This window comes from Mixophyes fleayi, chromosome 6, assembly GCF_038048845.1.
Source record: "Mixophyes fleayi isolate aMixFle1 chromosome 6, aMixFle1.hap1, whole genome shotgun sequence".
Lineage (NCBI taxonomy): Eukaryota > Metazoa > Chordata > Amphibia > Anura > Limnodynastidae > Mixophyes > Mixophyes fleayi.
In genome coordinates this window covers 223,756,756-223,781,254 of record NC_134407.1, presented here as the reverse complement: position 1 = coordinate 223,781,254, position 24,499 = coordinate 223,756,756, and the positions used below count along the sequence as shown (strand labels likewise).

Genomic DNA, 24,499 nt, shown 5'->3' with positions numbered 1-24,499 from the left:
CCAATCCGCCGGGCGCCGGGACCCAGCAGCCTCCTTTCTCCCACAGCTGTCACTGAATATCGATGTCAGTGACAGCTGCGGGAGAGAGGAGGCTGCTGGGTCCCGGCGCCCGGCGGATTGGTAAGTTCCTGTTTTCTTTCTTCTTTCTGTGGCTGGCGCCTGGTGCGGGGAAGAGTGTGAGAGGGATCGTAGCAGAGGAGGGGGACAGAATGATGGCAGAAGAGCGGGACAGAATGATGGCAGAGGAGGGGGACAGAATGATGGCAGAGGAGGGAGACAGATGGTAGAGGAGGGGGACAGAATGATGGCAAAGGAGGGAGACAGAATGATGGCAGAGGAGGGGGACAGAATGATGGCAGAGGAGGGGGACAGATGGTGGCAAAGGAGGGGGACAGAATGATGGCAGAGGAGGGGGACAGAATGATGGCAGAGGAGGGGGACAGATGGATGGCAAAGGAGGGGGGCAGAATGATGGCAGAGGAGGGGGGCAGAATGATGGCAGAGGAGGGGGACAGGTGGCAGAGGAGGGGGACAGATGGCAGAGGAGGGGGACAGAATGATGGCAGAGGAGGGAGACAGAATGATAACAGAGGAGGGGGACAGATGGTAGAGGAGGGGGACAGAATGATGGCAAAGGAGGGAGACAGAATGATGGAAGAGGAGGGGGACAGAATGATGGCAGAGGAGGGGGACAGAATGATGGCAGAGGAGGGAGACAGAATGATGGCAGAGGAGGGAGACAGATGGTAGAGGGGGGGGACAGAATGATGGCAAAGGAGGGAGACAGAATGATGGCAGAGGAGGGGGACAGATGGTGGCAGAGGAGGGGGACAGATGGTGGCAAAGGAGGGGGACAGAATGATGGCAGAGGAGGGGGACAGAATGATGGCAGAGGAGGGGGACAGAATGATGGCAGAGGAGGGGGACAGATGGATGGCAAAGGAGGGGGGCAGAATGATGGCAGAGGAGGGGGGCAGAATGATGGCAGAGGAGGGGGACAGGTGGCAGAGGAGGGGGACAGAATGATGGCAGAGGAGGGGGACAGAATGATGGCAGAGGAGGGAGACAGAATGATAACAGAGGAGGGGGACAGATGGTAGAGGAGGGGGACAGAATGATGGCAAAGGAGGGAGACAGAATGATGGCAGAGGAGGGGGATAGAATGATGGCAGAGGAGGGGGACAGATGGTGGCAAAGGAGGGGGACAGAATAATGGCAGAGGAGGGGACAGAATGATGGCAGAGGAGGGGCACAGATGGATGGCAAAGGAGGGGGGCAGAATGATGGCAGAGGAGGGGGACAGAATGATGGCAGAGGAGGGGGACAGAGGGCAGAGGAGGGGGACAGATGACAGAGGAGGGGGACAGAGGGCAGAGGAGGGGGACAGCGTGAGAGAGGGCAGAGGAGGGGGACAGCGTGAGAGAGGGCAGAGGAGGGGGACAGAATGATGGCAGATGAGGGGGACAGAGAGCAGAGGAGGGGGACAGAGGGCAGAGGAAGGGGACAGCGTGAGAGAGGGCAGAGGAGGGGGACAGAATGATGGCAGAGGAGGGGGACAGAGTGCAGAGGAGGGGGACAGAGGGCAGAGGAGGGGGACAGAATGATGGCAGAGGAGGGGGACAGCGTGAGAGAGGGCAGAGGAGGGGGACAGCGTGAGAGATGGCAGAGGAGGGGGACAGAATGATGGCAGAGGAGGGGGACAGATGGCAGAGGAGGGGGACAGAATGATGGCAGTGGAGGGGGACAGAATGATGGCAGAGGAGGGGGACAGAGGGCAGAGGAGGGGGACAGCGTGAGAGAGGGCAGAGGAGGGAGACAGCGTGAGAGAGGGCAGAGGAGGGGGACAGCGTGAGAGAGGGCAGAGGGGGCAACGTGAGAGAGGGCAGTGTGCCTGGATGCAGAGGGGGCAGTGTGCCTGGATGCAGAGTGGGCAGAGTGTCTGGATGTAGAGGGGGCAGTGTGCCTGGATGCAGAGGGGGCAGTGTGCCTGGATGTAGAGGGGGCAGTGTGCCTGGATGCAGAGGGGGCAATGTGCCTGGATGCAGAGAGGGCAGAGTGTCTGGATGCAGAGAGGGCAGAGTGTCTGGATGCAGAGTAGGCAGAGTGTCTGGATGCAGAGAGGCATTTTTGCATACAACTAAATAAGTATTTCTGTCGTGACCTAAATACTTATTACAATTTTTTCACCCAACTACTTCTAAAACAGGACTGCTTAGTAATTATTTTGGAGGGGTGCCTTGAAAAAATTTGGAGACTCTAAGGGTGCCGCGAACTGAAAAAGTTTGGGAACCACTGCCTTAGTATATTTACAGAACGAGACTGGCCCAGAATAAAACCACATCTGGCCCTGTTAAAGAACAATGGCTGACTGCTTAATCCTATACTGCAAGTGACTGCTGGGAAATAACAATATTGGTTACATCCATTCCTCTGTAGTCCTGTTGCTCATTTTAAAACACTGGTAAAATTGGCCTTGGACAGTCAAACCTCCCCGTTTGAGGATATATCATCAAAGTCCGTTATCTATGGTAGGTTTTGGGATTTCTGCAGTTGATGATTTGCCAGATTGTATTAGAAAATGGTTAACAAAATTTTGGAGATACTTTTTCAGATAAATAACCGGAAATGTTCTTAATACACAGTGCCTCCATTGGTAGTAAGGTGAAGGAGGGCTGAGTACATGCTTGTATCCAGATATTTCTGTATTCCTCTGGTACTGCACTAAATATTTCCCTTTGCCCTGTTACACTGCAAAGACCCTACAATACAGTGTTTCTTGTTTATGGTAATGCTGTAAAATCAAACAGTGGGATGTAGTTAAAATGTTGACACCATAATGTCAACAAGTCATATTGTCAACACACCCAGGGCCTACTCTCACCAAGGAAAAGTGTAAATAAAACAGACATATGTGTACAAATTATTTTAATTAAAATAAAAACACCCCTACACTACCCTCGTTCACCTAGATCCATGCTGGTCATCTGTATCAAATCCAGGGATGCTTGTCAAAATAAAAAAAATCCTGACACATGATGCAATACTAGCACCTAAGAGCTCCCAGCGCAAATTAGCTCTTTGCGTCTGTAGTTATATATATATATAACATGGGGATTACCCACGGCTTGAACTCAGGACTTGATTCAGATGGAGGCAAATTGTGTAGTTCTCAATGGGAGCTCAACCATCCTCGTTGGCTTCTACTCAACCTCCTTAGAAATTTTCAGTCTTCTCATCCTGATACTACAGTATTTTTTTTTGCCAGCAGGAAACTGGAGAAACCAACACGATCATCAGCTTCAAATTCTCCCTTACCAATGGCCTTAGTATTGTCTACTAGTAATGTATACAACTTGGAGGAGGTTATTTTCACTTAATTTTGCCCTCTTCCTAGCAAGGAAGCTGAATATTTTATATTTTTCTTTTTGGATTGATTGCCGTGAGGTTTCAAAACACATATTTTGGGGTTAAATGGACACATGGGAATTTTTCTCCTCTTTTCTTAAAGCAGTAGAAATAGCGTCCACCTACACTACTTACACATATTTTGACGTTTTGGAAGCTGGTGCAGATTGGACAATATTAAGGTTTGAAGAATACTAGGTTAATGTTTTTTTAACACACCAGTTTTTTTGGTTTTCCTGGAGGTATCCTTATGTACCAGTCTGGCATACCCTACTGTACGACCTACTGTACGACCTACTGTATGACCTACTGTATGACGCTGTGGAGCACTGTGGCGTGTTACAAATCTACGATAATAATACTTAATTTCTCTGTGAGTACGAATTCACCTAGTCAAATAGAAGGTAGATTAAAACATACTTTTATTGTATATATACACACAGATTAATGGAATTTTATGAACAGGTACCAGTGGGTTCACCTCAGCATAACCTAATGCACAACAATATCTGAAAGGAGCTTAGTTCCGGTCTCTTGGTGTGCTATCCCTGCTTAACAATCTTCATTCCTCTACCAGTATTGTAGTCACTTTGCCCAATATGTCCCTGATTTTGTCAGACTCACAACATGGTAAAGTTCATGGAGCTATAAGTTCCAGTCTCCAACACAATTCACCAATCCAAGACCAGTCCAACTGGAGCTTTAACCCTCTAATGAATACTGTCCAAACTGAAGACTCCTACCAGTGGGATGAAGCCCCTTTTTATTCCTGGTCTTGTTCCCACAGTGGTGTTTCCTCAACAGGGCTGGTGCTATATTGTGCTGACCCAACGCATTGGCACCTACTGATTGATGGGGCTTTCTCTGAGGCTCTCGTAGATCACATAAACAGCAAGCCTGCTGCTGTTTTTGGATTTGGCAAGTCTGAATGGTCACGTGTTATACAATAGGTAGCCACTTTATCAAACAAAAGAGGATAACCACCCTGATGCCTGGGTATGGTGAGTCACCAACAGATTTAACCATTACAAAATTTTAAGGTGAATTCTTGATCTGGACCAGCCGGCACTTCTGGCACACTATGGCCGCTGGTCAAGGAAATACCCACAAAGTACTGTTCCCTTTTAAAGGACGTGGTATCATGTCTATCGGTGCCTACAAAATCCACCTGGGTGGAACCTTTTCTCACATAGCTGGCCATAGTGACATACTGTGGGTTTAGTTGGATATAGACTGAGTCGCCATGTGTTGGCTCATTGGAAACAGCTTGGCAGTATACAGTGTGGACTGAGGATGTCCTAGTCCTTTCACACATAAAATAATTTACTTTCCACATAGGAATAATAGAAAACCATAAGCATGTAGCAGTATTTACAATCAGCCCATCCCCCAATCTCATATGGTATTGGCCAACCATTCCCTCTGTAAGATCTTAACCATGTAATCACCAGCATTATACACAGCTTGAAAGTGTTGTTGGGTAAGGTGTACTTTGTCCTGGACCTCAGACCTCTGGAAGAGAAATATTTTACACGTCTCCTAAAGTGTGCCTTGGCATCAGATACCAATCCATTTAGCTGGGTCCTAGCCTGTACTATGCAGGTTTTATCAATTAGCCCAGGCATTGTGGCTGAAGACAGTGTGTTTTTTGTCTCAAGCCTGTGTGGTCTTCAATGCTGGTTGCTTTTGGCGTTAATGCAGTAGTCAGTGTGAATGTTGGTCCTCTCTCCAGATTATTATATGATCATTCTGCAGTTCAAACATGAGATAAACCATTGTGGTTGGAAAACAATGAATTATTTTCTGTGTCTGGGTGTAGTCTGAGGCATTTATGCCATGAGTGTGCTGTGAGAGAAAGAAGGGGCATTCACCCACTGTATGCCTTGGACTGTACGAGAAGTAACTGGGTACCATCCAGGCTCAGATATGTGTTTGGGAGAAAATCAGGGTGATATTAGCTGTTACCCCATAAAGAGGTCAGTGCTTCTTTCTCAGATTATGATTTGTTCCATTTAGAAAATCGGTGGTTATATCCTCTAAAGCCCTAAGTCTAATCCACCTTGCACTTTCAGTGACCTTCCTGCAATATTGCTTTTTATCCCTTGTGGAAAACTCCTTTGATCGTAGGCTGGGCTTTCTTGGAGGCCATTAAGACAAGTGGGAAAGGTCACAACCTTATCGTAAGGATCATTACCCTCTGTTCACACCCTCATTGTGAGTATGAGTATATGACAGCCTTTCAGAGAAAGTTCCCATCCACAATGTTTCCAGACAGGATTGGCCACAATTTCGCTTGATCTTTATCATGGTTGTTGAGGTGTGTTATAGACCTTTACATGATGACCAGAATCAGTGGTTCCACTTACAGATTTTATCCCTGTTTCTCCTGGTTTCCATCAGTGTTTCCACTTTCAGGGTATTTCCTCCTGTTTTCCCAGGTTTATCTCAGTTTTTCAGGAACAAACATCAAGACCAGGAAATCTGGTATTTGAAAGAGGAAACACTGATCAGAATATTTTATCCTTCATAGAGGACTCCAAACAGATGAAACAGGCTGTTTGTAATTTGATATTGTGTGTAGGGACAAACTTCTGTAACACTGTAAAAAAAATATTATTTTGTTTTATTTATAAAGTGCCACAAAAGGTCCAAAGCGCCTTTATAGTTGAATAAGAGATGCCTCCTTATATACTTAGTAAATGTAGCATAAGGAGTCATTCCTGCCTTCCCTATCAAGCTATGGGTTGGTTAGATAAATGTAGACATCTCATCTGATAATCACATATAAATAATGTATTCAGTCACTGTGTGTCTTCTATAGGTGGATACAGTAACAGAAATACCCCAGAGAGATGTCCTCGTCCTCTTTATTCACAGGATTGTACAGAGGAAAATCACAGTGTCCTACAGGAGTATCAGGTAGATGGGATTTAGGATCTCACCAAATACCAAAGTAACTTTTCACTATATGATCTGTAGAGCAGCATTATGTGTTTTATTCAATAATTATTGAAATCAGACATTGTTAAATTGTTATTTTATTGTTTTATGGGTTATTTAGAATGAAGATCTGAGTGATATTAAGGTAGAAAAAATAAAGGGAGAAGAAGAGACGTATGTGAGAGGTGATCAGCAGTGTAAGGAGGAGGAAATCCCTACAGATATCAGCACAGGTCAGTAATAACCACTTATTACAGAAAAGAGTCACATATTCTCCTTGTTCAGTTGCTACAGCAATCTCTATCTACACCCTCCTCTCTCAGTACAAACTAATGAGGAAATGTGTCTGTCCAGTGGGGGAATCAGGAGCCATCAGCCCCTATTAGACTCCTGCTCTCCTCCTCACATCATATCATTGTGCTACCAGCCCAGAGATCTGACCAGTCTCCTCCTCACACTCTCTGGAGATTCTCATACAACAGGAGCCATCAGCCCCTATTAGACTGCTGCTCTCCTCCGCACATCATATCATTGTCCTACCAGTCAAGAGATCTGACCAGTCTCCTCCCCACACTCTCTGGTGATTCTCATACATCAGGAGCCATCAGCCCCTATTAGACTCCTGCTCTCCTCCGCACATCATATCATTGTCCTACCAGTCAAGAGATCTGGCCAGTCTCCTCCCCACACTCTCTGGTGATTCTCATACATCAGGAGCCATCAGCCCCTATTAGACTCCTGCTCTCCTCCTCACATCATATCATTGTGCTACCAGCCCAGAGATCTGACCAGTCTCCTCCTCACACTCTCTGGAGATTCTCATACAACAGGAGCCATCAGCCCCTATTAGACTCCTGCTCTCCTCCTCACATCATATCATTGTACTACCAGCCCAGAGATCTGAACTGTCTCCTCCTCATACTCTCGGGTGATTCTCATACAACAGGAGCCAACAGCCCCTATTAGACTCCTGCTCTCCTCCTCACATCATATCATTGTACTACCAGCCCAGAGATCTGAACTGTCTCCTCCTCATACTCTCGGGTGATTCTCATACATTAGGAGCCATCAGCCCCTATTAGACTCCTGCTCTCCTCCTCACATCATATCATTGTGCTACCAGCCAAGAGATCTGACCAGTCTCCTCCTCACATACTAATGTTTCTAATACATCAGTACTTTGGACGTTGCCCTTGTGGTTCCATTACTAATCAATAGGATGAAATACTGCCATTACTCATTATCCTCCATGTGTATTAATGCTGTAATGTTTGATTAGAGTTCTATATATGTGTATATTAACACTACAATACTAAAGCAACATAGCAGCTGATTCCACTAAGAAAACACACAGAACTATAACCACACACCTGTCATTACACAGTAGCTCCCTCCACTCTGTGCTTGGATACTATGTTGTTCATCTGTCTCTGTATCCTGCTCTGCCCTAGGCTATCTTTCACTTTTATTGCTCATCTTTGCACTGCTTCATTTTCCTTCTCTGTCCTGATGCTCTTCTCCGCTCTGTGCTGTCGTCATTCTGTGCTGCTATTTCCTACTATATTGCTCGGTCCTGATCCTCTCCTGCCCTCACTGTACTTGTCTACATTGAAGTCTTAGCCTAAATTGGTAGCCACGGTTGACCAGAGGGAATTAGAGATGCAACTTCTCTGTTTTCTTTGTGTCCACGTGGAGTGTTTATGTGTGAGGGTAGTGACGTAATAGGCAGTGGGATTTGATAATGTCACTGGCTTGGGAAATGTTACTGCCCACAGTCTGCATTATGGATGGAGTAGTAGGATGTGTTTAAGCCACTGGCATGTCACTGTTGCTGGATCTATGTAATGTGCTTGGTAATGCAGTTGTCTTCTGTGCTAAGCCAATGGTTTATATCTTAAACAAAAGTCATGTTAGCTTTTTGTACATTTATAATTGAGATAAAGGTTTCATAGTTTGCAAATTGAAATTAAACAACTGAATATCTTGAACTCACTAATGGTACGGCAACTTGCTCCTCAGTGTACAAATAAGACGTCTATTTATGTACATTTATTTCCAGCAGATGGACGCAAAAGCAGGAAAATCTCGGAGGGATATCTCGTTTTGTCTCCAGAATTTAAAATAGAAGATAACACCATACAAGATTCTCCAAGAGAAAACCCCATCACCCTAAATATACATCCAGTACTTCACAGTACAGATATAATATCTGATCCCTCTAATCATGAGGGATGTTCTCTTGATAACTCAGATATTGTTATAGATAGAACAGCTCATATGTGTAATACAGTCTTTCCCTGTTGTGAATGTGGAAAAAGTTTTATATATCAATCAGACTTTGCTAGGCATCAACGAACTCACACAGGAGAGAAACCATTTCCATGTTCTGAGTGTGGGAAATGTTTTACACAGAAAGCATGTCTTATTCTTCATCAGAGAACTCACACAGGTGAGAGACCATTTCCATGTTCTGAGTGTCGGAAATGTTTTACACAGAAAGCATGTCTTGTTATTCATCAGAGAACTCACACAGGTGAGAGACCATTTCCATGCTCTGAGTGTGGGAAAGGTTTTACAAAGAAATCAGGTCTTGTTGAACATCAGAGAATGCACACAAGTGAGAGACCATTTCCATGCTCTGAGTGTGGGAAATGTTTTACACAGAAAACATATCTTGTTAACCATCAGAGAACTCACACAGGTGAAAGACCATTTCCATGCTCTTTGTGTGGGAAATCTTTTACACAGAAATTTGGTCTCATTAGACATCAGAGAACTCACACAGGTGAGAAGCCATTTCCATGTTCTGAGTGTGGCAAATGTTTTATACAGAAATCAGGTCTTGTTGAACATCAGAGAATTCACACAAGTGAGAGACCATTTCCATGCTCCGAGTGTGGAAAATGTTTTACACAGAAAGCATGTCTTGTTGAACACCAGAGAACTCACACAGGGGAGAAACCATTTCCATGTTTTGAGTGTGGCAAATGTTTTATACAGAGATCAGGTCTTGTTAAACATCAGAAAACTCACACATGTGAGAAACCGTTTCCTTGCTCTGAGTGTGGAAAATGTTTTACACAGAAAGCATATCTTGTTAAACACCAGAGAACTCACACAGGGGAGAAACCATATCAATGTTTTGAGTGTGGGAAATGTTTTATACAGAAATCAGGTCTTGATAGACATCAGAAAACTCACACAGGTGTAAAATCATTTCCATGATCTGAGTGGGAGAAATATTTGACACATATACAAAATCTTCAACATCTGAGAACTGAACACATGAAAAACAGTTTCCATGTTCTGAAAGGTGTTAGAAATGTTTCACTTGCAAATTAGCTCTTTTTACACATTTGACAAAGGAGAAAGGCCATTTCCCTGACCCGATAGACATGAAACAGGGTTGCAGCAATAGTCCAGATATTGTAAAAGATGTTTATGAATGCAAATTATAAAAAATACTCATAAATATTTTTCCAGACTATATACTTATTGCACATGACTGGAGGGCAAATCAAAGCTCCAGACATGCAATATATTAACATGTTATAATTTAGTTATCATCCAAAGATATAGGTGGAATCTATATCATCAACATAAGACTGGGACAGATTGCTCATGGATGGAACTAATTGCAGTTATGGCATCACTTTCCACAGTAATAACAAGACCACATTATTATACTGTGTGACAGGATGGATCACATATGCTACACTGTCTGTTGTGTTGGGGACCAGCTTGCTTTGCCACATCCCCTTTCTTTATCCAAAATTGTGCCCCTCTATCCACAGTAGGAGTGGATTGCTGCTTCCACTAGGCTCCTTCGCCGGCACCTAGAACCGGTTCTTTCTGGGTAACTTTCGCTGCTAGTGTACCTCTCACTGGGCTCCTGGTCTGATACCCCTGACTTCTTCCTTTACATCAGGGTTGCTGTGGATGGTTCCCCCTGGCCTATAACATGGGCCAGAGTTGCAAGGTCGTTAGCAGAGCATTAGTACTGGAATGCTGGGTCCCAACCTCAGAACAGCCAGAAATTGCCACAGTTAAGTAGGTGTCAGAGCAGGATCTTGAAGCAGTAATGTTTTATTAGTCCTTATAAGAATAGTTACACGCTAGTTTGTGGTACTAGCAATCTTTCAACAGTTACAGATGAAATAATTATACTACATAGTCAAACAGTGCGCTTTTTATACAGATTTACACAGATACCCTGGCAGGAGGTACTCCAGCCTCCTGCCCCTCTAAACCAATCCAGGCTTCTTTATGCAGCCTACACATAAATCAGCCTGGAGGGCTGGTAGTTATTCTTAGGAGTTATTTCTACGTGATCCAGCCACAAATAAGTTATTTATAAGTGATCCAGCCAAATCTCTGCCTTAGGGGTACCAGGGGCACTTCCATATCCCTGGCAATGGGTGTGGGAAAATAAACAAAATAAAATTAACAGTAATAATAAACCATTTTGTCCATGTGCACTACAGGTCTCGGCATGTCCATGGCTGCCAGGGCATGCTGGCACTTGGGGAATCACAAGTGTCAGCATGACCTGGCACCAGGCTAGAAGCTAGAAGCTATGGTATACAAGGGAAGAAGGAGGGGAAAGGGGAGAAGAAGACAGTGTAATATGAGGCACTCCTAAAGTGCTCGTTAAAATATAACTTTTATTAGGATTGATTAAAATGGAAAGGGTTGAGCGAAATAGTTAAAAGAAAAATTAAATAAAAACGTGACGTGATTAAAATGCAAAATAAACTGGTCTTCGTAATCTATCCTATTCAGGGTTGCTATATAATATACCAACTCAGTATCGCACAGACGCAGCCTATAGCACTATTGTAGCGGATATTGATATAATTAGGAGGATAAGTGGGACATTGCAAATTTATTTTGCATTTTAATCACATGTCACGTTTTTATTTAATTTTTCTTTTAACTATTTCGCTCAACCCTTTCCATTTTAATCAATCCTAATAAAAGTTATATTTTAACGAGCACTTTAGGAGTGCCTCATATTACACTGTCTTTTTCTCCCCTTTCCCCTCCTTCTCCCCTTGTATCCCATACTAGTTACTACAGTGTTGGGTGCACCCCCCGATCTAAATTCTGTCTTTAATCGGGTTCACAATAATTGCATTTCATTAAGTGCTTGTATCATCATCATCATCATCATCATTTATTTATATAGCGCCACTAATTCCGCAGCGCTGTACAGAGAACACATTCAGATCAGTCCCTGCCCCATTGGAGCTTACAGTCTAAATTCCCTTATATAGACACACACTCACAGACAGATTGATAGAGACTAGGGTCAATTTTTGATAGCAGCCAATTAACCTACCAGTATGTTTTTGGAGTGTGGGAGGAAACCGGAGCACCCGGAGGAAACCCACGCAAACACAGGGAGAACATACAAACTTGTATCATTTTGCCTTTGTGCTGTTCTCCATCCCTGTGTTTTTTGTAATTAGAAGCTAGAAGCTCGTGTGCACCAAGAAAAATTTAAATAAAACACACACACACACACACACACACACATTCTAAAACGACTTTATGTAAAATAAATAAAAGCCTCTGTAGTACTCGCCTACATCCAGGGTCTTCTGTAATCCATCCAAGTATCCCTGCTATTCCAAACCAATAATCCAAAATATATCCAGGGACTTTGAAAAAGACTAGTTTAACGTCGTCCTCCAGGGGACTCGTGGAAGTATTTTGTTTTTTTATTTGCCAATCGATACTGTGAAAGTTTTTTTGTTGTATTTTTTCCAAAGCCTCAACTGATTTTATAAAACAACCAGTTACAATCCTGAAAATACATGCATTCAAATTAATACAATGATTACATATAACAAACTATAAGTAATACCACTAAACCAACCTCCCCACTCAGAAAGCCAATTAGCAGGGTTTAACCAACTGAGCCAATCGGGTCATTGGGCATCTTCTTTAACAGTTCATCTGGAGATATCAGTATAGCAACATACAGAAGTGTTCTATCTGAAGTTAATGAATGGGTAGATCACCAGAAGAGAGCACCCAATCTACTTCCAGGCCATAATTCAGCAATACGAACCAACCTGCAGAAAGAGAAATAGACAGGATTATCTGTTCCTACTAGTAACACTAAATATGTATCACATAGACCTGAAGTTACTAATACTACTATCTTCTTTTTTGTTTCTGTTCCTACAGGTGTCACTCATGCTTTACATTACCAAATGTCCTAATATGTGTCCCTTCTCCACATACCACCACTGATTAGGGATCAAAATGAAACAATATTCCCCCAATTCATCCAATGTAGCTAATTTATCCCATGACCAATGTTCTATCACCTCTGGTACTGGTATAAAATACAGTGAAGATTTAGTTTGAAAAACTTGTTATCCCTGTTTTTACTTTATACATGGGGTCTGGAGTATCCCTATTTGGGTCCATCACCCATGGGGGAGTCTTTGAACTATGGCTCTTCATGGGCCACTACCTCAATCTTATGTTTCTGTACTTTCAGTTGTTTCTACTGAAAAGTATTGTAGAAGGGGGTGGGGGTATCCAGGGCCGGATTAACCCGGGGGCTTTCTGGGCCTAAGGCCAGGGGTCTCAGGTAGATGAGGAGCCTTGGGTCGGGGTGCACTGTCACTGTATTATAGGATAACCAGTGCCTCTGGTAAGGCACAGGTTAAGCGATCTCCAGCTAGAAGTCGCTCACTCGCGGGTCACGTGAGTAAATAATTCCGTGCGACTGCAAGTCAGTAATAATTTGGCGCGCTGCGCGTCTTGCAAACTTGTCTCAAGCTATTGGCCGGTAGTCGGTGTCAGATTATGGGTACGTCACACACTTCATCCAATAAGCAGTAGAGGCTCAGTGTCACGTGACTCTGCGCAGGCGGTGGCGACTGTTTCCTCAGTGATGGTGGGCGGATATCTGCAATTAAATGTTTCCCTAATCCTCTGAGACAATGCCAGCTACTTAAAGTTATGAAGAGAAGTAGTGGTCGTAAGCTGTATGAGCTGATTATGATATTAGTGGGCTTGTGTGGGGTGGGGGGTACTGTTACGTGTGTAATCCAAAGACTACAGAAGTTGTGGTACTATAAGTCCCAGTCTTCCAGCACTGAACTGGGTATTTAACGGGCAGGGTATGCTGTTACTTGTAGTTCCACAGCAGTTGCTGTGCAAACTGCTTAAGCTGCTAGAACTATACCCTGAAGCCAGCAAACTTGTTCTTAATATATAGTTCCTTCATGGTTATATCATCCTCCCTACTTGAATTCATTGTACAGATATGGCTGTGGTTATGGTGCTGTGTTGATGGTCTTTGTTATCTCCGGGGACTAGGATATTATGTTTAGAGTGGCACTTAAGTGTTGTAAGTTAATGGTAGTTCTTTATTGCATTTTGAAAACACTGTGTAGGTAGATTAAAATGAACATTTGTCAAGCGAATTATGCCCAATCCGATATTACTGGGAGCCCCCCAGTAATAATCGGATTGGGCATAAGTCGCTTGACAAATGGGAGCCTCACAGTACCCGTAGCCCAGGGGCCTACAATGTCTTAATCCGGCCCTGGGGGTATCACAGGGCAGTCATCATTCACTGAAAAGGAGTGTGATCTCCTGTTATCATTTGGTAAAACTTTTGCACTACCTCACACAACACGAACCGGTCTGCACAACATGACAGAAAGTGAACAGCCACGGCATTACCAATGCCATCCAGGACATCAAGAAAAATGTATTCACGCTGACCGTACACCAAAATGACAATAACAACATCAATATTAACTTCTTTAGCGAGCGACTGTGGATATTAATAACAAGACACCACCCAGCATACAGACAGCCATCACTACAGAAAAAAACTCACGCGCAGTAACCCTAGAATGCCGATCCATTTCGAAACTCCCGGACACCTGCAGTCGACGCCCCTGTGTAGAAGGGGAGGTAGAAGGTATTATACAGGATGGGAACCAAGCTGGCAATCCTCCAGTTCGCGGCAGCTCTAAGCATGTAAGTTGCACTTCTGTTGCTTTCATCAGATCTTTACAAGTATGGACAGTACGAGAGTGTAAAGGAATACTACCTGAGACTTTTTAACCAATAGATATCTTATACCTTTATATCATCTGACAGTAGAAAACAATCTACTTGAGAAGGCTATCACTTATATGTGGATTTAATAAGTACACTTACTGAACTTTAATATCCACCGTCTCCATACTATCGTTATACATGTGAATGGTTTTTATATGTTTATGAAAGTTCTGCCCGGAACCAATGCAATGAATATGTGTTTCTAATAAATACTGTTTATATATAGTACTAGGCTTCATATACAATCTGGTATATAAATAGTAGAACCAAGGATATTACAATATATTACTTAAGCGCCAAGGGGTAGTACTTACAATTCTAACCTTTATAATCGGGATCTATCCCCATAGGCAGCATTACTAATATATTACCATCAATCCCATTAACATTACCTACACTGGGTTCACTCTCCACAACCTGCTACACACCAAACTGGTTATATCCAAACTTTATTATTGTTTCGTCATCTGTTTGGAAACCACCAATTATATTGTAACATTGGTTATAGTCACAATTCAATGTGTTGCACGTTGCGCTATATCAGCGAGATTAGTACACATCAATTGTATCACACATCGTACTTATACCCGCTAAGTGTACCTTGGAAACATAGATATTTTAGGAGTTTAGTTAGCGCCTACATTTGAGCAGCTCATACGTGGCCAATTACCAACTGCTTGTCGGCATCAACCACTCATATCCCTCTTTATAAATATGTTTGAAGACTGACTCTGTCTTCCTCTGAAAATCTTCTCTATCTACAAGATGCTGGTTATTCTTATTAATTTATCTGACTCTCCGAAACTGACTCATACGTGAAGTAGCATGAAACACAGGACTACCAGTGGGCATTGTACTGAGCTTAGTAAAAAGAGCTGCCTTCAATTGGGGCAGGTAGTGGTTAAAAATGTATTACGCTTTACTAAAGTAAATTGAACTACAACAGGACCATCCCATTCAGTCTGCATAGAATACACACTCTGCTCTGGTAATGGATTTTGAGTAATTCCATTAACACAATATCTGTATTCCCTGTCCCAACTTGTACCATGCACTCATATCAACCACTTATATAGATGTGCCATATATATGTGATATAGAATCTCAATTGAGATGCAGCAATGTGACATTATAGTCTGTGAACTGTGCCCTTTTCATTTGTAATTTGACCCTGGGATCATTACACACTGCTCCCAAACTGATAACCTCTCTTTGTGTTACACCATCAGCCCCTAGGTCCCACAGTCTTAGTACCCATGTCAGCAATCCCTCATTAGGGTGTTGTTTATATTTAACCCCAATCTCACTGAGTTCTCCAGCAGAATAACTACGTGTTTCTTCCACCAATCCCTACTGTGCCCTGATCCCTGTCTGTGAGTAATTGTGATCTGTATCTGACACACTAGCAGCATCTGTACCAGTTCTTTGTGTCACCTCCTTCGTCTGGTAGTGGTAATGGGACGTAATTCTCCCCCCGCCCTTTTAACTGCAACCTTCTCATCAAATTCACTATCATTTTCTGACCACTTAACAATAGACTCCCAGTCCCCTCGCTGTATCAGAGTCCTCACCCTTACACGATCCCCATCGCTGTATCAGAGTCCTCACCCTTACCCGATCCCCATCGCTGTATCAGAGTCCTCACCCTTTCCCGATCCCCATCGCTGTATCAGAGTCCTCACCCTTACACGATCCCCATCGCTGTATCAGAGTCCTCACCCTTACACGATCCCCATCGCTGTATCAGAGTCATCACCCTTACACGATCCCCTCGCTGTGTCAGAGTCCTCACCCTTACACGATCACCATCGCTGTATCACAGTCCTCACCCTTACACGATCCCTATCGCTGTATCAGAGTCCTCACCCTTACACGATCCCCATCGCTGTGTCAGAGTCCTCACCCTTACACGATCCCCATCGCTGTATCAGAGTCCTCACCCTTACCCGATCGCCATCGCTGTATCAGAGTCCTCACCCTTTCCCGATCCCCATCGCTGTATCAGAGTCCTCACCCTTACACGATCCCCATCGCTGTATCAGAGTCCTCACCCTTACACGATCCCCATCGCTGTATCAGAGTCATCACCCTTACACGATCCCCTCGCTGTATCACAGTCCTCATCCTTACACGATCCCTATCGCTGTATCAGAGTCCTCACCCTTACACGATCCCCATCGCTGTATCAGAGTCCTTACCCTTACACGATCCCCATCGCTGTATCAGAGTCCTCACCCTTACACGATCCCCATCGCTGTATCAGAGTCCTCACCCTTACACGATCCCCATCGCTGTATCAGAGTCCTCACCCTTACACGATCCCCATCGCTGTATCAGAGTCCTCACCCTTACACGATCCCCATCGCTGTATCAGAGTCCTCACCCTTTCCCGATCCCCATCGCTGTATCAGAGTCCTCACCCTTTCCCGATCCCCATCGCTGTATCACAGTCCTCACCCTTACACGATCACCATCGCTGTGTCAGAGTCCTCACCCTTACACGATCCCCATCGCTGTATCAGAGTCCTCACCCTTACACGATCCCCATCGCTGTATCAGAGTCCTCACCCTTACACGATCCCCATCGCTGTATCACAGTCCTCACCCTTACACGATCCCCATCGCTGTATCACAGTCCTCACCCTTACACGATCCCCATCTCTGTATCAGAGTCCTCACCCTTACACGATCCCCATCGCTGTATCAGAGTCCTCACCCTTACACGATCCCCATCTCTGTATCACAGTCCTCACCCTTACACGATCACCATCGCTGTATCAGAGTCCTCACCCTTACACGATCACCATCGCTGTATCAGAGTCCTCACCCTTACACGATCCCCTCGCTGTATCAGAGTCCTCACCCTTACACGATCACCATCGCTGTATCAGAGTCCTCACCCTTACACGATCCCCATCTCTGTATCACAGTCCTCACCCTTACACAATCACCATCTCTGTATCACAGTCCTCACCCTTACACGATCCCCATCGCTGTATCAGAGTCCTCACCCTTACACGATCACCATCGCTGTATCAGAGTCCTCACCCTTACACGATCCCCATCGCTGTATCACAGTCCTCACCCTTACACGATCCCCATCGCTGTATCACAGTCCTCACCCTTACACGATCACCATCTCGCACATTTAGGCGTTTTCTTGTCTGCTGTTTTCTTTTCACAGCATTTATTACATAGGAGGAAAACTGATCCTCAACATCTCCCTTATGGTTCTTCAAGGTAAAAAAGTGCGGAGGAGAATTAGCTAAAAACATACTAGTAGGTTAATTGGCTGCTATCAAATTAACCCTAGTGTGTGTGTGTGTGTGTGTGTTAGGGAATTTAGACTGTAAGCTCCAATGGGGCAGGGACTGACATGAGTAAGTTATCTGTACAGCGCTGCGGAATTAGTGGCGCTATATAAATAGCTGATGATGATGATGCTCTGTAACTTTTAAAAGTTCTTTTTCTACCCTTTCTCTACGCTTTGTCTCATCTTGTAGCGCTTGCACACAAATCCACCCTGCTTTTGCGGCAGCCATCCGCTCAATGGTATTACATAGAGACAATTCTAAATTCACAGCGCAGTGGTGAGGATCTGCCAATTGTTCCAGTACAACATATTTATTACACTTGTGAGGAATGGGATCCCAGGGTCCTGAACTAGACACCCACAGAGGCAGTGGACTTTCTTTACCTGATTTTTTTCCACTTAAACATACTCACTAAAATTACAACAGTCTAATACCTGTATGCAGTTTATACAAAATAAACCCCTAACACAGCACAAATGCTAAGCTGTACAATAAACAATTTAAGTAGTAGGAATTTAATTGCAATGTCACACCCCACTTCTGGTACTAAATGTCACAGGATGGACATTAACTCTTTTGAGTGGGTACTTAACTGCGGAAGACAATTTGATAGTTGAGGAAGGTCTGGACCTGAGAGCCTCGTTGCTTGATAGCACTAAGCATAATTTGTTGGACAAAGCTTTCTCGACATTCCAACTAAGCCTAAAGCTATCTAGATTGGCTGCCTTATAAAACCCTGAATACAACCCCCTCCTCCCCAGTGAGACTAGTTTAAACCAGTTCTTTGCTAGTGTGAAAGAAATAATGACGTCTTTAATTAAGTAATGTAACTTGTATAGAAATATTTGGTATCAGACTGAAATTAGTTAGGATATCTTACTTGCAGAATTGCACAGTTACAGTAATTGTGATTAGAATGACAAGTTCTTCTCTAAGCTGAGAGAAGAACTGTACAACTGAGATAACCTGGTATCCATACTACAGGCTACAAGATAAGATGGGTGATCATGAGCAGATGGTTTGCAGAGATGTTTAAAGGACATAGTAAACAAAAAGTAAATGTGATAACTATTACACAATGTAAGCATAAAGAGAGTTGAGCATGTAATATTCTTTGTATAAATACTAGTGCTTAAAGCCTCAATAAACAGAGTTGATTTGACAGACGTCTGTGTGACCAATCAGTTAGTTCTCCAGCGCTGACCAAATCAGAAAGGATCTTTATAGCTGACAAAGTCTGGTTCCATTAACAGTACCCTATCATCATCGTCACCATTTATTTATATAGCGCCACTGATTCCGCAGTGCTGTACAGAGGACTCACTCACATCAGTCCCTGCCCCATTGAAGCTTACAGTCTAAATTCCCTAATATACACACAGAGAGAGAGAGACAAGGGTCAATTTTGTTAGCAGCCAATTAACCTACCAGTATGTTTTTGGAGTGTGGGAGAAAACTGGAGCACCCAGAAGAAACCCACGCAAACATGGGGAGAACATACAAACTCCACACAGATAAGGCCATGGTTGGGAATTGAACTCATGACTCCAGCGCTGTGAGGCAGAAGTGCTAACCACTGAGCCACCGTGCTGCCCACAGCTCTATGCTCGTCTCTTTGTATTCATGTTATCTACATGAATACAATGTTATCTACATGAGTCAATCCTGTTAACCCTTTCCATCACAGTGACACATTATTATTTCAATAAATAATATCTCTCCTAGATAGATTTATTATCTTTTTTTTTTATAAAGAAAATTAGTACGTTTACAAATGTGCTTTTCTTACACCAGTTGACCTATCATTGTATGGTTACAAACAAACACCACACATGGACCACCATTACACAGTCTATCACAAACACCTTTACACCACTTGCTTAAAGACTTGACCTATGAGGTTTATTATAAATTACATATCTTAAATTGAATGTAATCGCACAAGTAGCCATTACACTGACATATAACTATTACATAGTCTGTCTTGTACTTTGTAGTATAAGGCATATTACAATCCACATTATTATACATAATACTTTATGTTCTACACTGGGCTATAAGTACATGGTCCAGATAAAATTATAATCAAATGTAGCTATCTGTAATATTATTATTATTATTATTATCCTATATTTGTTAGGCGCCACAAGATTTCCGCAGCGCCGTACACCATACAAACAGTACACTATACAGGGTGAAACAGTACAAAACAATAAACAGAGATACCAGTACTTCAGGAGCTCCAGGCAGGTTAAAGCAATAAACACGGAGCAGAAGAACAGGTGAGGAGACAGGAGGGAAGAGGGCCCTGCTCAAGTGAGCTTCCATCCTAAGGGAGGAAAAACAGAAAGACACAAGGGGAGCCAGATGAGGCAAGGGAGAGAGGGAGTGGAGGAGGTGAAGGGGTTATGTGGATGGTTGGTATGCTTTGAGGAAGAGGTGGGTAATAGTGAATGTATACCCCTGGGAAAGTCCCTCCAAAATTCCACAACGCACTACAGCTGTCTCCTGTGGAGCTTACTCCAGTGGTCCTGAAGATGAGCCATAGAGCGTCTGCAATCAACTCTGTCCTTCAAATTAAATTTTGCAGCCTCATAGGCTAAATTTTTGTCTGCATTACGGATGAACTGTGCTACATGAAAAAACAGTCAGTATTTTACTTATTTGCAAAACAGAAAACTAATTTTCACCCCTGGCATTGTAACATGGTTTTGTCCAGGAGACTTAAATAAGATATTTCTTAATTTAAGCTCCTTAATGAATCAGGCCCCTTGTGTGGCTGGATTACTTATAAATAACTTATTGTATAAATGTATTTAAATTAATAGTGCAGAGCGTCAATTTATGTAACTGGAAGTGTATTTTTTTTATATTGTGTTGTATTTCAGTATGGGAGGAAATTGGATTTGCGTAACTTTTCTAAAGAATCCACATGTTAATTAATTCTTTTCATGTGAAGTGACCAACATGTATTTTTAGCCTGAAAGCACAGCAGGGAGCGGTTGGGATTGGGTGAGTGAGGAACAGGCAAAGTGGTAAGGAGCCAAGAGATGGCATGAAGTGTGTATGTGATAGGTTTATGTCTGCATGAGATGAGAGGGGAAGCAAAGGGGCACTATAGAGAGGGGTGAATGGTTTAGGGAAGGAGGGAAGACTAAGTACGGGAGAAGAGACAATGGGGAGGGTGGAGAGATAGGTGCTGGTAGAAGCACAGAGTACCGGGGTGATGAGAGAGGAGGCGGATTGTGAGATGAGGGGCATGACTAGTATAAGGGGAGGGGGGGAGACTAAGGATGGGAGAAGAGACAATGGGGAGGGTGGAGAGATAGGTGCTGGTAGAAGCACAGAGTACTTGGGTGATGAGAGAGGAGGCGGATTGTGAGATGAGGGGCATGACTAGTATAAGGGGAGGGGGAAAGGAGAAGAGGGAGCAGGTGATAAGTCAGAGGAGGGAGTGAGTGGGAAAGGCGGCATGAGGCAGAGATCCAATGACAGAAGTACAATCATAGATCAATGGCAATAAGGCTAAGGTAGATTAGTGAAAAGGAAAACAGTGGCAATAAAGACAATGATAACAAGCAGTGAAATAAAAGCTATGGTAATAAAGGCAATGAAAGCAATGACAAAAAGCAGTGGTAGAAAAGAAATGGCAATATGGAAAGGTGGTACAGTTATGGATGACCCAGAGGACCAGTGGAAGTAGTGTTTTAGTTTCAGAAGTCAGGAACGATTGAAGGTAGACAAGGCTGCAGTGGACAGTAGGCCAGGGATCAAAGGAGATATTGAGGGACATCCAAAAAGGACAGAGACATGAGAGGGAGAACTGCATGAAGAGAAGGCTTGGTATGAAGACATTGGGAGAGTGCCAGATAATTGAGGCTGCAGGTGGAGGAGAAAGTCCAAGGATGGAAGCTGTAGGAGTTGGCATCAAGAGAAGGATGGAGGCTGCAGAAAGCTAGAATCACAAGAAGGCCAAGAGATGGAGGCTGCAAGAAGGAAGCATCAGGAGAAGGCCAGAGGATGGAGTCTCCTGTCCCCCTCCTACTTCCCTCCTTTTCATTCTCCTCTCCCCCCCCTCCGTCTCTGCCTCCGTCATCCCCATTCCCTCCTCCTACCATTGTGTCTCTGTCCGTCCTACCCTCCCCTTAGATTGTACGCTCCTCCGAGCAGGGCCTCCTCTCCTTCTGTTCTCCACCCACCACCTTAACTCTGCTCTCCAGCTCCTTGTCTCCTCCCGCGAGGTCCTCCGGCCCCTGTCTTTACCCCCGCTGGGGGCGCTCACCTCTCATCTAGCTGTTCATTGAGCTTCTGAGTTACTGTGATTTCTGTTAACTGTACTGTGCTGTCTCACCCTGTATCGTGTTTCTGTCTGTCCCTGTACGGCGCTACGGATACCTAGTGGCGCCCTATAAATAAAAATTAATAATAATAATAATAATAATCAAGTGAAAAACAGGAGGCAGCAGGTGGGCATCATAAGGAAGTCGAATGAAGCAGGATGAAAGCATCACTGAAAGGACAAAGGTTGGGAGGATGCAGGGGGCAGGAAGAGACTCCAGAGACAGCAAAGTGCAATTAATAACTCGCACTTACAATAGAACAGCTGTCCTAAAATTAAAACAGTCCCCTTTTGGTATATTAGGTCTCCTACCCAATATAAGATGTCAACTGAGCATGTATATATCTGTGCTAGTGATATGGAAACCCAGATTATTTCAGTAGTGTCCATATGGCCGATACGTAAACATAAAGCCAGAAAACATTAACCGCAACAATCACAACTCCGTAAATACAAATTGTTCCATATGCAAAGGTCCCCAAAAGACTGAACAGCACCATCCGGTCCCACGGTAAGTATCAAAACCTAAGTTCCCACCTTCAAAACCAAATCGAGAGAATTTCTGGAAAATTGGTATCAAATCCTTTAATCATACTGCACATCAGATCTTTATGATCCTCCACCAGTTATCACATGCTCCTTTCCATGAAGGGAACCCGGAATACCGCAGCATCCGCCACATTCCATATCCTCCTACAACCCAACATTGTTTCACTCATCTTCCCTCCACTCACTGCCTTGTCCGCAGCTCAGGGAGTTGACCGTCTTTCTGCCCATTCCTACTATCTCAGGATCATTCATTACCAGCTTTCACCCTCAACCTTCCCACCACTGAAGGACAATAATGTCTCTGCTTTCTCACCCTGCCCTAATACCCCAGTCATACTTCTCTGCTCACCAAATTTCCACCCCTCTGACTAATGTCTCCTCCACACACTGATCCCTTGCATTCCTCTGTCTGATCATTAACCTTCTGCCGCATCCGCAAACAATCTTGAATGCCTCTCTAGCCCCTTCCTTACCACAGTCCTGCATATCAGGGCTACCAAAAATGAACTTGCCCCTCAGTGGAGCCAGCAATAACACACACACACACACCATCCCTACTTTATCTCCTGCTTTTACTCCAACAAACCTTTACTCAGTCATTTACAGTTCAATCTCTCTTCCTGAAATCTGCTCTATTTCCTTTGCTGCCAACTGGCTCTATCCTGTCTCCTGCTCATTTATCATCAGACTTCCATACAGGTCAGAATATCAGACAGGTCTGATAAATATAATTAGAGCCCCTGCAGCAGATCAACATGCTTTGTGCATCATCCAATGTTACAAGAAATATGATAAGATGATTTGATTTTCCTCCAGATGGTCACACACTGCCGGCTCTCACTGTGCAATTCCTGGTTACACATCAGTAGCACCAGTGATTGTCATCTCTGCATTCCAGTCTGGGGTGTTTCCACCCTGCACCTTCCAACCACTTGGACTAGAGAGAGTAGCAGGAAAGATCTGTAGAGATAAACTGCAGCCAGGGGTGGGCTGGCCCGGGGGGCAGTGGGGCACATGGCACCCGGGCTGGGCCAAAAAAGATATATACGGGCCAGTCCCCTGTGCAGTGGTGACTGCCCACTCCCCCGGGCCAGCCACCTCCTCCAGTCTAGCTGCCAAATGGGACAAAGAGATGAAGACACCGCGCACCAATGAACCAGGTGAGTGCCGCGCGGGGGGCGGGGTGTGTCAGTATATGAATGTATGTATGTATGTGTGAGAAGGGGTCAGTATATGTATGTATGTATGTATGTATGTGTGAGAAGGGGTCAGTATATGTATGTATGTATGTATGTATGTGTGAGAAGGGGTCAGTATATGAATGTATGTATGTATGCATGTATGTATGTGTGAGAAGGGGCCAGTATATGTATGTATGTGTGTGTGAGAAGGGGTCAGTATATGAATGTATGTATGCGTGAGAAGGGGCCAGTACATGTATGTATGTATGTATGTGTGAGAAGGGGCCAGGATATGTATGTATGTATGTATGTGTGAGAAGGGGTCAGTATATGTATGTATGTATGTATGTGTGAGAAGGGGGCCAGGATATGAATGTATGTATGTATGTGTGTGTGTGTGTGAGGGGACAGTATATGTATGTGTGTGTGTGTGTGAGAAGGGGCCAGGATATGAATGTATGTATGTATGTATGTATGTATGTGTGAGAAGGGGCCAGGATATGAATGTATGTATGTATGTATGTATGTATGTAGAGAAGGGGCCAGGATATGAATGTATGTGTATGTGAGAAGGGGCCAGGATATGAATGTATGTATGTATGTATGTATGTGTATGTGAGAAGGGGGCCAGTATATGAATGAATGTATGTGTATGTGAGAAGGGGCCAGTATAA

General features: G+C 44.0%; 2 protein-coding genes and 1 long non-coding RNA gene across 3 annotated transcripts in view; 2 read left to right on the top strand and 1 right to left on the bottom strand.

Moving 5' to 3' along the window:
- The window catches only part of LOC142095511 (uncharacterized), a 75,204-nt gene extending 65,385 nt beyond the window's left edge, over window positions 1-9,819 (top strand). Inside the window, 3 exon segments of the mRNA XM_075178456.1 lie at window positions 6,227-6,324; window positions 6,467-6,578; window positions 8,405-9,819. Coding sequence (XP_075034557.1) covers window positions 6,227-6,324; window positions 6,467-6,578; window positions 8,405-9,570 — 1,376 coding nt within the window. The 3' untranslated portion in view covers window positions 9,571-9,819.
- A 1,683-nt stretch (window positions 9,820-11,502) lies between these two features.
- Window positions 11,503-24,499, bottom strand: part of LOC142160138 (uncharacterized) — a 50,166-nt gene continuing 37,169 nt past the window's right edge. The window contains exons 2-3 of the long non-coding RNA XR_012693062.1: window positions 14,216-14,276; window positions 11,503-12,425 (exon numbers count right to left, since the gene is read on the bottom strand). This is a non-coding gene — a long non-coding RNA (uncharacterized LOC142160138). The remainder of the gene's footprint in view (window positions 12,426-14,215; window positions 14,277-24,499) is intronic.
- LOC142160651 (uncharacterized) overlaps window positions 23,777-24,499 on the top strand; it is a 12,806-nt gene continuing 12,083 nt past the window's right edge. The window contains exon 1 of the mRNA XM_075215513.1: window positions 23,777-23,804. Coding sequence (XP_075071614.1) covers window positions 23,777-23,804 — 28 coding nt within the window. The remainder of the gene's footprint in view (window positions 23,805-24,499) is intronic.